Source organism: Jaculus jaculus, chromosome 12 (genome assembly GCF_020740685.1).
Source record: "Jaculus jaculus isolate mJacJac1 chromosome 12, mJacJac1.mat.Y.cur, whole genome shotgun sequence".
NCBI lineage: Eukaryota > Metazoa > Chordata > Mammalia > Rodentia > Dipodidae > Jaculus > Jaculus jaculus.
Window position 1 is genome coordinate 15013302 of NC_059113.1, and position 17166 is coordinate 15030467.

The 17166-nt window shown below is 37.3% G+C and overlaps 1 protein-coding gene across 2 annotated transcripts in view; it reads left to right on the forward strand.

Annotated features, from left to right (window-relative positions):
• Positions 1–17166, forward strand: part of Adam7 (ADAM metallopeptidase domain 7) — a 47609-nt gene that overhangs the window by 25256 nt on the left and 5187 nt on the right. For both annotated transcript variants that reach the window (XM_045131547.1, XM_045131548.1), the window contains exons 11-20: positions 188–318; positions 1849–2023; positions 4167–4256; positions 6394–6589; positions 7217–7319; positions 8274–8460; positions 11106–11183; positions 11703–11781; positions 12281–12380; positions 12885–12984. In XM_045131547.1, the coding sequence (XP_044987482.1) occupies positions 188–318; positions 1849–2023; positions 4167–4256; positions 6394–6589; positions 7217–7319; positions 8274–8460; positions 11106–11183; positions 11703–11781; positions 12281–12380; positions 12885–12984 (1239 nt within the window). The remainder of the gene's footprint in view (positions 1–187; positions 319–1848; positions 2024–4166; positions 4257–6393; positions 6590–7216; positions 7320–8273; positions 8461–11105; positions 11184–11702; positions 11782–12280; positions 12381–12884; positions 12985–17166) is intronic.

The following is a 17166-nucleotide window of genomic DNA, read 5'->3' on the forward strand; positions in this document are numbered from 1 at the left end:
ATTGTCTGTGTATATTGAGGTCTCTTTTAGAGATTTTTCTCTTTTTTGTTTTTTTGTTGAGGTGTGGTCTCACTGACGTGGAATTCACAATGTAGCCTCAGGCTGTCCTTGAACTCACAGCAATCCTATTACCACAGCCTCCCAAGTGCTGGGGTTAAAGACTTTCAATGCTTATTTTCTTCATCAGGATCTTCTGCCTGACATCAATGTAGTTGCAAACAGAATGGCACATCAGTTGGGTCATAACCTTGGGATGGAACACGATGAATTCCCATGCACCTGTCCTTTGGGAAAATGTGTGATGGATGATAGTGGAAGGTGAGGCTCAAATACTGCACAGAATTCATTTCAATGTTTTGTGAGTCACAGTGGGGAAAATTCTATTATTTTAGGATGAATTGTTTACTCAGTGAAATTTCTTGGAAGTTCTCTTAAAAAACCAGGCAAGGAGGGGAGTTTTCTTCTTAGGGATAAATCTTATTAGGTGGTACTGTGACTTTTTAGTGACATACTGGAAGGAATACTAAGATGTCTTCTTAAACACATAACAAAAATACACTATGATGAATTCACTAATCTCACCAATGCACTTAGGGAAGATACAGATTGTGTATGCCTTGAGTTGCTGTCTATGCCCTAATTTTCTCATGAGCTTCATGATTTTATTCAAATACTATTTTCACCAAAGCATTACCTGGCTACTTGATACAACATTTTAATCCTGGTTCATCATACACATATCCTTGTATTTCTGACCTCCTACCTTTGTGTTTTGTATAATAAAATAATACTGCCTAGCTTTCTCAGTGTTTAAACATGTAGGTTTTTTTTAAGTTACTTTTAAACTGGAATATATCTCCATGAAATAAGAGATTGTGTCTATTTTGGTCTCTGAATTGCTATTTCAAGAAAAATCCTGATATATGTTAGACACTCCATTATTACAGAATGATGAACTGTCCAGCATTCTTCAGATTCTGTGTACTACCTTGTACTCAAGTCCTGTCTTTCACATCTTTGAATTCCTTCACATCATGAACAGTAAAGAAATTGCCTCGTAATGTTATTATTTCCATATACTGATTAAATTATTTAATTAAATAAAGGCCACCTTGAAATATGTGGCATCTTAAGCCAGAGGTAAGATAATACCTTTAAAAATTGCATTAACTCACACCCAAAGGCAGAGTCTGGCATAGAGTGAGAATTCAATCACTGATATGTATCAAATTTGATATCATTATTAATATAACTAGTGATAGTTGCAGGGCTCTACCATCACTATCTAATATACTCAAGTTTTTACAAGACCTTATATAGTCATTGTGTCATAACTCCAGGACAGTAGAGCCAAAAAGAATAGAGCAAGATGAAGTTAATTTTAAAGAGAAAACTGATATTACTCAATAGTTCATTTTGACAAACTTTTATAAAGAATATTACATTACTGATAAAAACACATCAGACATCATATTAATTCATGGTTATTTATTAAAAAGTGAACTTGATATAATCCTTGTCTTGAGAATTTTGTAATCTTTCAAGGCTGGTAAACATAGATTTTTAATAACAAATGACTATTTTAAACAGGAGATTATAGCAGTGAGCACAGAGAGCCACTTTACTGTGGGCTTTAGGAAGGATTTGTTACAGGAAACATAACATTTTTTTTCCACTGGAACAGAATGTGTTAGTTCAAGAAGATATTTCCAGTAATAAGGATGTTGGTCATTGTTCTACTCTCACAGTTAACATATTCATTCTAAATTCCTCATAAAATACCTAGAGCTCCTCTTCCACAATGCATTAATACGAAAAATTATTATTTTTACCTCAACCCGTCTCCAGCATTCCTGCAATAAAATTCAGTAAGTGCAGCCAAACACAGTACCAGCAATTCCTGAAGAAACATAAACCATTGTGCATATTCAATAATCCATTTCCTGCCAGCTTTAATGATTTGCCATTTTGTGGAAACAAGAAGGTGGATGAAGGAGAAGAGTGTGATTGTGGCCCTGTTCAGGTATTTACAGATGGTATTGTTTTTAAATTGCCAAGTTTGTGCTCAGCTGGAATTGCAACAGGGGGTAGTCATTCATCAAAATCATGTTCCTTATAAGGCAAAAAAAATCTGTGCTGTTCCCCCCTCCCCGCCCCCGGGACATCCTCATAGTAAGATTTCTTGGGAAGTTATATGTAATATATAATCATCTTGTAAGAGATCAACAGCGTCACATTTGCCTGAATTATGCATTGATTAGCTCATCTATAAGAAGATCCTGGAGGTGTCATTAAACCTGATCCCTCATGCAGAGTAGGATGTAGCCATTCTACAAAATTTCTCATAATCAGTTAATTGAGTTTTACCTGGGGCCTCCAGAGTGTGATCTATATCACAGCTTGATCGCTATAATTGTCAGAAAGTTCTTCGACAATAGAAAAGAACCTTCAAAGTTTTCATGCATTTGCAGTCTTGGCCTTTAGAGTATTTTGGAAATTACAAATTCAAGCAAATTTTAAAGTCATTCTTAATTTGTTTTATCTTAACCTGGAAGCTATTTCTTTCTAAAGCTCATCTAATAAATAAATCTCCTAGACTACTTGCTACTCAAATTAATGAGGGCTTTTAAGTCACTGGGGGATGCCTTAAAATATGAAGTCTAGCAGGGTCCCAGTGGAGTTACAAACCTACATTCCTACCAAATTTTAGGTTCTGCTGATGCTGCTGGTGTGAGGACCACTATTCTTACTATGTAAGCTCTAAGTACTGCACAGTTAAAATTATGCTAATAAGTTAGCAATAAATAGTTCACATAATCAGAATATGTTTCATATGAAATGTGAAGCATCTCATGGGTTTTGGAAACTAGCCTTTTGCATTCTTTGGGATGGTTCTATGCATTCATTCTAAACAGCCACAGAAGATTGCCTCCGAAGTGTTAATTCTGTTGGTCCTAATTGACTGGCCCAACACTATGACATAATGAAGCATTAAAAATAAAGGCCACCTTGAAATATGTGGCATCTTAAGCTAGAGGAAAGATAATACCTTTAAAAATTGCATTAACTCACACTAAACTTTAGCACAAGGAATCAGTAGGACTGTCTAGGAACTAGGAGCCATCAAGAGAATAGAAGGTCACAGACACTGGGCTCCTTTCCTGTCACTGAGAGTTCGTAAGGTGTGGAGAGAAGGCAACATAGTATAAGTCTGAAACACCTATCATTGTCTATGCACCCAAGCCAAGGATTATACATTTATGCCTAATTCTTTTATTTTTTGTTTCATATTCTTACTTATTTTTTATTTATTTGAGAAAGAGAGAGAGAATGGGTGTTCCAGGGCCTTCAGCCACTGCAAACAAACTCCAGAAGCATGCACCATCTTGTACCTTGTGAATCTGCCTTATGTGGGTCCTGGGGAATTGAACCTGGGTCCTTTGGCTTTGCAGGCTAGCTCCTTAACCACTAAGCCAACTCTCCATCCCTGTTTCATTTTCATTATTTTAGTTAGCATATGTTAGGACAACTGATGTTGGGTTTCATGATGACATTATATATATATAATATGTATTATATATATATATAACATATATAATATATATTATAATATATGTATTGTATGTATATTTTGTATATACATTATATATATGACATATATATATAATAACATATATATGTAATGTATATATAGTATTTTGATCACATTCACCTCTTCTTCCCTTTGCTCCCCTCCCTCTTTTCTACCAGTCTCACTGCTGCTTCCATGTAATTTCATTGTTTTTCTGTTTAACTCTTCAAGTAAAATGCTTTCAACACAAACATAAGGGCCTGAGTTTGGATCCCCAGCACACACATATTAGTCAAGCTTCGTCGTACACACCTAGAACCCTAGTACTGGAGAAAGAGACAGGGGGATCCCTAAGCCTTGCTGGATAAGTAGTCTAGGTGAATTGGTGAGCTCCAGATTCAGTAAGAAACCCTATCTGAAAAATAAGATGGAGAGCAACTGAGGCAGACATTTGACCTTTGACCTCCAAAACACACACGTGCACACAAATGAATGTATGCCCCCCCATACAAGATCATATAAAACACAACTAATCCATCAAACAGAAGCTGAAATGCAAACCGTCGTGCGACTTTTGAATTTTGATCTTTGCCAGGAATGCACTAATCCTTGCTGTGATGCACAGAAATGTATGCTGACGCTGGGCTCCAGTTGTGCAGAAGGTGAATGCTGCGAGTCTTGTCAGGTAAGACCCTTTGCTCCAGAGAGGTTCTCTGTGTTCACGTGTGATGTATGTAGTAACCAGTAGTAACTACCTAACTATTGGCAGCCTTCCACTGCTCATTCTCTAATGGGGTGTGGCTTGCTAATACCCAGAAATGCTTAAATTCCGATATGCCCTGACATCCAAGCACCATGAGAGCTCTGGTCCACAGAATGGAAGGGCTGGTGAGCAGCACACTGTGCTTTAGGAGAGAAATCACATGACTGACAGCATCCTTGTTCTATAAATCATTGCAACCTTCTTTGCCTCGGTGGGGAGAAACAATGTCACCTTAACTAAAGGGGAAGTCAAGGATACTTAGATTCCTAGCCTGGGAAGTGAGACATGCTAGTAAATACAGAAACTGTCTTAGCAAAAATAACCAGAAACACAAACGTCTCGATCCAAGGATTAATTCATACTTGTTTCACCCCAATGGGTTGTTTTTTAATCTTAAAAAATATTTTTATTTATTTATTTATGAGAGAGAGGAAGAGAGAGAAAGGATGGGTACACCAGGGACTCTTGCTACTGTAAATAAATTCTAGATGCATGTGATGCATGTGCTACTATGTGATTCTGGCTTATGTTGGTTCTGGGGCATCAAACCTAGGTCCTTAGGCTTTGTGGGCAAGCACCCTAACCACTAAGCCATCTACCCAGCCCCAAATTATTTTTTTTTGTTTTGTTTTGATTTATCAAAGTAGAGTCTCACTCTAGCCCAGGCTGACCTGAAATTCAATAGGTATTCTCAGAGTGACTTCTAACTCATGGGGATCCTCCTACCTCTCCCTCTCAAGTACTGGGATTAAAGGAGTGCACCACCATGCCTGGCTTGTGTTTAATCTTGTTAGCATATATTAACTATACATAATGGATTTCATACATGCATATACTTTACTTTGATAATATTCACTCACTACCCTTGCTTGTATCTCTTCCACTGATGTCATTTTTTGAAATAGTTACCCTTATATTTTCATACCTATTTTCTTTCTCTCTTTTTTTTAATTTTGCACACAGAGGAAGTTATTTTTACAGGAACATGAAAGATACACTAGTGGCTACACGATGGAGAGGAATGTCTATTCCTCCCACACACCTTTAACTGCCAATAGCCCCTCAGGGAGGTGATGCACTTGTGAATGAGCCCTGTTACCTCCCTGATGGGATTTTAATATGCCCAAACTTGCGCAGATAATTCCAGCTGCTGAAAGTTCAAGAATACAATTGCCATGCTCTGTGTGGAGGACGGCATTCTGTACCACTTCATCCCTTCCTGTAGCTTTTAAATCCTTTCTAACCCTCTTCTAAGATGTTCTCTGAGCCTTGGGATGAGGGGTAGTATGGATAGCCCATTTAGGGCTGAACATTTAGTAGTCATTTATGCTTAGCACTTTGGCCAGTTATGTGTCTCTGTATTAACCACAATCAATTGCAAGGGAAAAAAAAAGTTTCTTTGACCAAAATAGCAACAGCACTAATCTACAGGTGTAAACATAAACATTTAGAAGATAGTTTGACAGGCACATCATGTCCCCTTAGCAAAACAACAGTAGTAGCCTCCCCACTAGAGCCTATGGTCTCTCTAGCCACATAGTTTTGACAAGTACAAGGTGAGAGTTCCCTGACCTGAATCAGGGTAACAATAGGTTACCCCATAACATTATCGCAACAGAGGACACATTTACTTGCAAGAATATCTTCATTGGAACTCCTCCCTATCCACTAATGATAACGCATGTAGAGAAATTCATATAGAGAAATCTGATTTGGGGGAAATAGATTCCTTATCCTAGGCAGGGTTTCCCCACATGGGTATGAGTGCATTAGGTTGACATACTGGAGCAAAAAATGAAACAAAACAAATAAGAACACTTGTTATTGTTTCCATCTCAATTCTACCTAAGGCTATTCTCAAAAACATTATCTTGTCATCCCCCAGAGTATATAAAAGCTAAGCCATTTACAAATAATCATAATTCTTAGTGGGATGATGAAGTTATGGCCCATGCTTAAGCCCTCTTTAAAGGAAATGAAATGGTCAACTCTTCCTGCTCATTCAAATTTTCCTGCATGAACTTGGAAAAGATGGCTTCTCTTTGTTTTTCCCTAACAGATGAAGAAAGAAGGGGCCACTTGCAGACCAGCAAAAAATGAATGTGATATTCCTGAACTGTGTACTGGCCACTCTCCTGAGTGTCCTAAGAACCAATTCCGAGCTAACGGGTTTCCTTGCAAGAATGCAGAAGGCTATTGCTTTATGGGAGAATGCCCTAATCGGGATGACCAGTGCTCTCAACTGTTTAATGAGGGTGAGGGATCTTCAACAGAATTTGAGACAGAAAATAGCCTTCCTGTGTTTCTGTTCGCATCTTGTAAGAATTTGAGATGAGATTGGAGATGATATCACTTGTGATAGTCTTCCAAGGTATTTCCTAGCGTCTCTTTGGATGCAAACTCTAGTATTCCAGTATTAGGTACATGCATTTTATTTTTCTTTTATCATTATTTGTTTGAGTGTCCCATGCATCCAAGGCTGGCCTCAAACTCACTATGTTACCTAGACTGACTTGAACTTATTATCTTCTTGGTTTCACCTCCTGAAGATTAAAACAACAGACCTACATGACCACAGTTTGATGTGGTGCTGGAGACTGAATCCATGCAAAGGAAGCAACTGAGCTATATCCCTACTTCTCTAACTTTTAAATTTTATTATTCTAATTTGGGTGTGTATTATTTTCATGCATTTTTATTTCTATTTAAAATACTTCCCTGATGCTATAGCATAGTTATTAAATTACTTTCTGGTTCCATTCCATGTCAACACTCTGTGGCATGACATGATTCATAAAGTTCATCTCCATGACAAAATAAAATGTTTTATGATTCATGATATCCACATTTATGTTCCTTTATTCTATAATGCTGCCCACCAGGATCACAAGAGAGTGACGATATCTGCTACAGGATGAATAAAAGAGGAAACAAATTTGGGTACTGCAAGAAGAAGGGAAGCAAATTTATTTCCTGTCAGGAGAAGTAAGTAACCTGTGAAAAACGGAGCTCTCTAAAAGTGTTCTGAAAAACCAGAAAGACTCCTCTTTTGCCCGATGTTAGCAGAAAGAAAGTTAGGAAAAGAGTTAATCAGGGAGGGTGATAGCACACACCCCTGATATTGCCAGCTTGTGTTGACATACTGTGGTTATTAGCTGGAAGTCATGGAATATAGAGAAGATAAAAGGAAGAGATTTGAGTTGTTTAGAGAAAGAAAAAGAAGGGAAAGAATGCCCCCCCCCAAAAAAAAATCCCAGGAGAATGGGACAGAAAGGAGGAATAGAATATATGTGAAATAAAAGGAAAAGAAAAGAGTGAAGGGAAGAAATGAAGTCACACAGAGGCAGAAATTGAAATTAGGAGAGAGGGACAATTTGAAACTTAGATTTGATTTACAAGAGCATGGGTTCAGTATTATTAGCTGACATTCTGTGAGTCCTTTTATGTGTAACCAAATAGAATTTGGATGAAAAGAACAATCACAAGAATAGGCAAGTTCAACATGCTTGTGAGTACTGTAGCCGAAAATGGGCAGACCCTTCACTTCCTTTACTGAATGCTGGGTTATAACAGCTCATTGCTGTGATTGGAATCACCTGTGTGCTGTATGAAACAGAGAGAGAATAAAGGAGGAACTGGCAGTATCCATTTGGAACTTATACTAGTCCAACTTGCCAATAAACACTCGTCTGTGACCTTGAGCTACTTTTGTCTTGTGAGAATCGAAGAGAAAATTTTAAATGATTATTTTATGGACTTCATTCATTGCTGTAATCAGAGGTCGAGTTTTAGCTTCCTAATGGCTTTCTCAGCCTATATTGGCCCCTTGAAGCTGTTGAAAACCTGATTTAGACAGGAAAAGTGGCTGGGCTATCAGCCACATCAGTTTGAACATCTATTTCTGGTCCTGATTCTAAGAATAATATTTGTTATTTTCAGAGATGTCAAATGTGGAAAGATATACTGTACGGGAGGGCAACACTTGTCACATCTCGGGGAGGACAAGCTCTTTCACCTCAAGAATCCAAAGCAAAACACCACCCTCCAATGCAAAACTATATTCTTACTCCATAAAGCTAAAGACATCGGTCTGATTAACCCTGGAACAAAATGTGGAGCTGGAAAGGTAAAAATCAAAACAGTTCATTTGAATCATTCTTCTTGGTTCAACTGTACACATGCTTACAAACATTATTGGAGCTTATAATTGATTCCAGAGGAGTTTTATATAAAGAAAGTAGGAAACAAAAAACCGTTGGCAAGTAGTTTTTCATTATTAAAGAACATTAGAAATAACACTGTAATACAATTCTTGCTTAATTTTACCAGTTATATGTAATTGTCCTAAATATGTTAATTGGTATACATATCTAGAAATATACCTAATGATCTAATATTAGAAATAGCTATTTTTTACATTAATATGCCCATAAGGTAGACATGAATTCTTTTATTGTTAATTTTTTCAACCATATTTACTGGCCAAGTATTAGGTTGTTAGTGACTGTGCTGTGCTCAGGTGACTAAAGCTGAGTGTGACTGAGAATTTTACGTAGACTTAACAATCAGGGGCTGAGAGATGGTTCAGTGGATATGAGCACTTGCCACGTAAGCACGAAGACCTGTGATGGCCAGAGACTGCCTGCACTCAATTCCCTAGCACACAGGCGAAAAATCCGAGAGGACCAGTGAACTGCTAAGGCTCCCTGCTCAGTCCGTCTGACAAAAAAAAAAAAAAAAAAAAAAAAAAAGACAGCTCAAGGTTCCGTAAGATTCCATCTTAAAGAAACACACAAAACGGCTGGAGAGATGGCTTAGCAGTTAGGGCTTTTGCCTGCAAAGCCAAAGACCTCGGTTTGATTCCCCAGGACCCATGTATACCAGATGTATAAGGTGGTGCATGTGCCTGGAGTTTGTTTGCAGTGGCTGGAGTCTACTCTCCCTGTGTCTTTCTCTCTCTCAAATAGATAAATAAAAATAGCATTTAAAAAAAAAAAAAAAGAAAGAGTGCTAGAGGATGGCTTAGTGGTTAAGGTACTTGCCTGAAAAGCCAAAGGACCTTGGTTCTATTCCCCAATACCCACATAAACCAGATGCATAAGGCGATGCATGCGACTGGTGTTCGTTTGCATTGGCTGGAAGCCCTGGTGTACCTATTCTCTCTCTTTCTCTCTCCCTCTCTCCCCTGGTCCCTCTCTCCTATAAATAAATAAAGTTTAAAAAGAAGAAAGAAACACACACAAGTGTGATAGATGAAAACAATTAACATTCCTCTGGCTTCAAAATGCTTGCACATGGGGCTCACATATCTGCACATTCACATTCATGTGCCACTCACACACACCACACCACACATACCATGTCACACATCCTACACAACACATACATGCCAAAAAACATTATCCACATAACAGGCCATTGTAGTGCAAAAGACATGCTTTTCTAATGGTATGATGAACAGGGGGCATTTGGATTTAAATTAGGAGGAGCTGGTTGCTCACAGAACAGATGTGGCTTCTCAAAATTCAGTTTTTACCTGTTGAATATTTTTTGCATGCTTATGTGGGTGTGGTGTATAATATATATATTATATATATCTACACACACACACACACACACACACACACACACACACACACATATATTCCTATGAGTGTGGGCCCATTTATGTGTATAAGTGCTTGTGCAGATGTCTGCACATGCACGTGCAGGCCAGAAGTCAATGTTGGGTGTCTTTCCGGTTGTTCTCCACCTCACATTTGAGATAGGGTCTGTCACTGAACCTAGAGCTCCAAGATTTGGCGGACAGGCTGGCCAGAAATATTGAGGAGTCATGCTGTCTCCAACTCCTCAGTTCTGGAATTAGAGGCATGCACCTTCAATTTTATGTGAGTACCCACACTTGCCCAGCATAGCTATTTGGTAATAAGAAAGAAGCCATCTTCCCAGCTCCATTTGAAATTTTGTTTTGGTGGGGGGTGGTGAGTTTCAAGGGCTTGCTGTAGCCCAGGCAGACCTCGAATTCACTATGTAGTCTCAGAATGGCCTCGAACTCACAGCGCTCCTCCTACCTCTGCCTCTTGAGTGCTGGCTGGGATTAAAAGCATGTGCCACCATGCCCCACCATTGAAGATTTTTAACATACATACACACACACACACACACACACAGAGAGAGAGAGAGAGAAAGAAATGGAGGTTTTTTACTTCCTTATTTATTTTCTAATTTCACAATTTTATTAAATAGATACTCAATTATTATACATATACATTGGGTAAAATATTTTATTTCAATAAATACATGGACTGTGTGGCAATCAAATCTGGTAATTAGCATATCCATTATAAAAATGTCAATTACTTCTTTGCTTTTCAATTTAAAAAGAATGATGTTGTACATATAGTGTTTGTGTATACAGTAGACCATGGCCTCTTACCATTGAAAACAAACACCAGATGCTGGAGCCACATTTTGCGTTCACTTATGTAGGTGGGTTGGACATTTAATCCTGGCCAGAAAGCTTTACAAGCACATGCTTTTTTTAACCAGTGAATTACAGAATGTATGACATTTTCATTTTCACTAGAGAGAATCCTAGTGAAAAACTATGGATTCCAGGTGATAATCACATGTAGATCTTCACAATAGGAAGAATATAGAAGTTGTAATTAAACCACATGAAATGGAATGTATCGTTTCACGTGTAACGTTGTAAAAGGACATGCCCCGTGAATGACTGGATTCTAATTCATGTCCGTCCTTCTCTCCCAGGTGTGCAGCAATGGTGAATGCGTGCCAAAGGAAATGCTCTACAATTCAGCCAAGTGTTCTCAGTGTGATGCAAATCATGTAAGATCTGATAGTGTCTTAGTGTCTTTCCAGCCACTCATTTGCGTTAGCTATTATTATTGACCTTGTATGTGTTTTTAAAATTAGCTATATAGTTTACATACACATCACACAAAGATATGGCCAGAGTTTAAATAAATATTTTATGATCAGATTGCTAATTTAGAAACCCAACAGCCTACATATGAAAATAAAACCTGAGTTTTAGAAACTTTTTTCTCTCACAATACCACTTATTGTTAAATTATACCAGTGTCAACTCTAGACTAAACCTTTTGAAAGGAAAAAATAAAATTCTATTTTTGGATCAACATTGTTCAATACTAGCAATTTATATTTTGAAGTTAACATCTTTCCTAAAGCCAATAGCTTAAAACTCTCTGAGATGGATGAGAGACTCTTTCAAGTATTGTCTAATTGCATATGTTTGATGTAAAACTAACATGATTCTAAATGAGGTATAAAGCATAGCTGCTTTCAGTTACTTAACTAAAATTATACAACTTACTGCTCTTCCAGGTAGATGGTCATGAACCTGAATGCGAGTGTGATGAAGGACAGATAATTACAGCCTGGGGAGAAACCATCAATCTCACCAGTGAGCACCTAGGATATACTCATACTTGCACGTACCCAAAACTGGGAAAGCTTCCTTTTGTTCCACTATGTATTTCTAGCAATTCTACATGAATTTTTATGTTGTATTATTTTCCATGTTTTGGGGACACAAACTGAATTTACTATATTCACCCTTTAGAGTTAATATACCTTCCTCTAACTGTGGCTTACCACATCAGAAAACCCACAACACAGCAAGGGCCCTCCCTTTTTTAACATTGTGTTAATAACTAACAAACTAAGCTTTCCTTGTTGAATGTAGCTTCCCTTAGATATAATGAAATCTTGGGAGTTGTCTGTCAACTGGTACTATGAATCATGATTTGTATGATGTTTAGAATTTCATTCTATGTTAAAAATTGGAGGAAGGAAAAATTAAAATCCTTCAGGAGAAACAGGATTTCAGCAGCCCCATGAAATGTTTATATTGTTATCCTGACATGGATGCACTGGCTAAATCCCACTTTTGAACATTGCAGGTATCTCCATCATGACTGTTGTGCTTGCCATAGTTATGACTGGGGCTATCACATTATTAATTCGTCATCAGAAATGCATTAAATTGAAGCAAGTTCAGAGGTATGCTTGCATGTTATGTGTTGAAGGGAACCATTACAAAGAACTTAACAGACTTTGCGGCCATTGCAGATACCAGTTGGGGGAAGTGTAAGTTTCTTTCTGAAGACCAAGTAAAAATAATACTGAAGTAAGCATTCCATGCTTAATATTATCCAGATCCTTATCCCAGTGGTTCCTGCACTTTTCTGTGTACAGAAATCATGCAGGGATTTTTCAGGAACATTGAAACTGGTTCCTCCCTGAGACATTGTACTTGCTTACACCTAAGCATCAGTATCGAAAAATTCTTTAGATGGTTTAATTTTTAACTTTCTAATTTATTTGTAATGAGAGAGGGAGAGAGAATGGGCATGGCTCCAGAAACAACAGCCACTGCAAGCAATCTTCAGATGCATGTGCCACTTTGTGCATCTGGCTTTACATGGGTACTTGGGAGTTGAGCTTCGATCATTAGGCTTGTCTTGTCTCATAGCTTGTGTTAATGTTCCACTTCCTTTTTGACAGCCCTCCTGCAGAAACACTAGGGGTGGAAAATAAAGGATATTTTGGTGATGAGCCACAGACAAGGATGGAGCCAGTCTTTCCAGATGTTCATCCTCTACATGTGAGAAACTTTCTTTTGCAATAGTCGATGAATTGATACAAATCCAGTTGTATCCATTTTTAATATGGAACTAGCTTTAAGCTAAATGAGGTGAAACTTACAATGATAGCCCATACAAATGAAGCTCTCAGTCTACAAGTGGGGTTGGATTGGAGGCAAAACTCAAAAACTGAACAATAACCAAGACATTATTTCAGAGCAAATTATATTGATTAAATAAAACATTACCACATGTACTCCTAAAATATTTTACAAACTAAAGCCATATTCTAAGATATAAAACTCATTTAACTACATTTAAGAGAATAAGAAACACAAAAACATGCTCTCAAAATAGTATTATGTTAGACCAGTGTTTGAGCCAGGCATGGTGGTGCATGACTTTAATCCCAGCACTTGGGAGGCAGAGGTAGGATCACCATGAGTTCAAGGCCACCCAGAGACTACATAATGAATTCCAGGTCAGCCTGAACTAGAGTGAGACCCTAACTCAAAAAACAAAACAACAACAACAACAAAAAAAAAGGACATTGAAAAATTCTGAGTTGGAAATTAAACATCAAGTTCTAAGGAATTCATGTCAAATAAATCAAAAGGAAACTAAGATTTTTTTTATTTTTTATTGACAATAAACCATGATAATTCCCTCCCTCCCCCTCACTTTCCCCTTCACAACTCTGGATATCCATGAACTTACAGTGCCTGGCATTACCTGCACAAGATGTTCATAATAAGAATTTTTAATTAAATGAAATAAATACGAGCAGTAGTGAAATTATTAGCACTAGATGCTCAGTGTAGATGAAAATATCATCTCACAATTGCAGTCCTTACTTTTATGTAGAGAAAAAAAAAAAGCACAGAAAACCCATTGTTGGTAAGAAACCTGAAGAAACAAATATTAAGATCAATCACTAATGGAATAGAAAACAGAAAAATAACCCAAGAAATGAATGAAACCAAATGCCACTTTTAAAGAAAATTAGTAATTTTATAAACCTTCAGTCAGAATGAATAGAAAAAAAAAATAGTAGAGATTATCAATGACAGAAATCACAAAGGTGACATGATTAGAGTTTTTCCATGCAGTGATATTATGATTAGGAAAAAGTGTCTTATTTTTAATACACTTGACAATGTAGGGAAATAAAAGAATATGAAAGATACAAATCACCAAAGTTTACTCATAAGGAAATAAATTGAAAATCTCTATACCTAATAACAAATTGAATTTGCAATAAAAAATAGACAACCATCCATTGAAAAGTTCTGAGCAGTCAAAAAAAATGCAGTTGGCACAATTTCAGGATACATTATTAGTATAAAAAATTCATTGCAGGGCTGGAGAGATGGCTTAGCAGTTAAGCACTTGCCTGTGAAGCTTAGGGACCCCAGTTCGAGGCTCACCTCTCCAGGACACACATTAGCCAGATGCATAAGGGGGCACATCGTCAGGAGTTCATTTGCAGTGGCTGGAGGCCCTGGCACACCCATTCTCTCTGTGTCTCTCTCTCTGCCTCCTTCTCGCTCTGTCTGTTGCTCTCAAATAATAAATAAACAAACAATTTTTTTAAAAATTTATTGCATTTCCATGAATACAAGCAAACAATTAAAAAAAATCAAAGTTAAATATAAGCATACCATAAAATTCAAAATCTTAGGGATAAATCTGACAAAAAATATACATGAAGTTAAACATGTGAAAAATTACATACCAAAATAAAAAGGCGACCCAGAGCTCTTGCTCTTGTCAGGTTGTCACTTGTCCTCAAGCTGATTTACAGTGATTAAAAAAAATCCAATCAAGGTATCAGCAGACTGCATTTGTAAACCCATTAAAGAACTCACAAAGTCACTGAACAGGAAAGTCAATACAGAGCCAGGTGTGGGGGCTCACACTTAAAATTTCAGCACTTGGGAGGCAGAGGTAGGAGGATCGCCATGAGTTGAGGCCACCCTGAGACTACATCGTGAATTCCAGGTCAGCCTGGGCTAGAGTGGAACTCTACCTTGAAAAAAAAAAAAAAGCCAATATAATAATCATTAATTATACTTCTATGTATAAGCAACAGTGTGGAAAGAAAATGAAAGTTTTAACTTGAAATAGCCCCCACAATATGAAACGTGCAGGATCAAGTCTAACAAAATGCAGCTTCAAAACCACATAGAAAATGGCAAAACATCTCTGAGAAAAAAAAAATTAAAGAAAAACAAACAAACAATGAAGATCTAAATAAGTGAAGGTCTGCATATTATTAGAGTCAAAATGTCTGTATTAAGGTGTGAACATTTACAAAATTGGTCCATATATAGGTCAAGGCAAGTCCTATGAAAAGTGACCTATACTATTTAGGTGGAAATTCACATGTTTACTCTAAAATACAAACTACTCAGAAAAGCCAAGGAAACTGAAAAAAAAATAATGTAGTTGTGAATATACAGTTTGGCTTTAAGACAGTCTAAGCCAAGTAAGAAAATAAGAAGAGGTGATGTTGACATAAGTATAGAGAAATATTCTAATAGAATACAATAGTTAAGAAATAGGCCCAGATGTATATGATCACATATAAGTATATTCTACAAAGATCCAAATGTAGTTCAGCCTGGAAATAATAGTGTTTTCACAAACAGTGGAAAACCAACTGACTAGTCCTATGTAGAAAATGAGCTTGAGACTGAATATATGGCTGAGCAGTTAAAAGAGCTTGCCTGGGAAACCCAAGGGCCCAGGTTTGATTCCCCAGTACCCACATAAGCCAGATGCACAAGGTGGTGCATGTGTCTGGAGTTAATTTGCAATGGCTAGAGGCTCTGGTACACCCGTTATTTCTCTATCTGCCTCTTTCTCTCTTAAATAAATAAATAATAAAATGAGCTTTATCTATTACTAGATTCACAGAAAACTAACTCAAATCATAGCAGAAACGTTCATATATATAAAACTCAAAATGCACAAAATAGACTGTAACATTTAGAAATAAACATCTGAGGATAAAACTATGAAGCTAGGCATGTAAATCATTAATATTAACTCAGGAAGTGGATAATCTGGAGAGGGGAAATGTCAGTCATGAGCTTGTCATTTCAAAGTTTTGTTTCTCAATCAAGGAAGTAAGTACAAAGATATTTAATTTACATGACTTATGAGAGTCATATATCTGTTTTCCATGTGTGCTTTGTTTTGACCTATAGTTTAGTCATTATTAAAAATCAGCATCTGGGGAGATGGCTTAGTGAGTAGGAGCATTTGTTGCACCAACAGGACTTGGATTTGATTCCCAACATACACTTTAAAAAAAAGCTGGGTGTGATCACTCATGCCTGTAACAGCAACATGAAGGTGGCAGAGACAGAGGATGGTTGGTACTCCCTGGGCAGCCAGTCTGACCAAACAGAGGGGGAGGAGGGCAGGTGCAGTTTCAGTGAGAGGCTCTGACTCACGAATTAAGGCAGAAAGATATAGAAAAGGACATTCAGCCTTCCTCCTCTAGCCTCTCCATATGTGTGCATGGGGTGTACACATCAGCACTCACCCGAGCATCACACACACACACACGCCACACACAGCCAAGCATAACACAAACACAAAGCACACAAGAGAAAAGATAACCCATAATATTGGGGATGTGGACAATGGAAGTTTCCATACACAGCTGATGCAAGTTTAAGTAGTACTACATACTATTTCTTTATTAAGAATTAGGCCAATGGGAAAATATCTGTTATGTACCAAAACTAGTCACATGTATACTGCAAAGCCCAGAAACTCCTAGCATGAATGCACACAACAGAAGTCTGTACCTCCAAAAACATTTCCAAGAATGTTCAGTGACATTATTCACAAAAGTCAGACAGCAAGAACATCTTCGGGTTCCACAGAGAGTGAAAGGGCTAAAGAAACTGTTAGACAGTCAACCCAAACTACGTTAAAAAGATAAAAGATAAGAAACCTGAATCAAGAAACAAACTTCTAAGAAAAAGTAGTGAAGCTCTAAAGCAAAATGTTGGGAGTCAGGGTAAGAATTACCTTAGGGGAAAGGTCTGCAGACAGTTTTTCTATTTTTTTTATTTCTTGATTTAAGTGGGAATTGGCCATGTAGATTTGTTCATTTTGAACATTCATCCACCATTCGCTTAGTAGTTACACAAAAGTACAGTAGTTATTTAAATATAAGCCTCTTG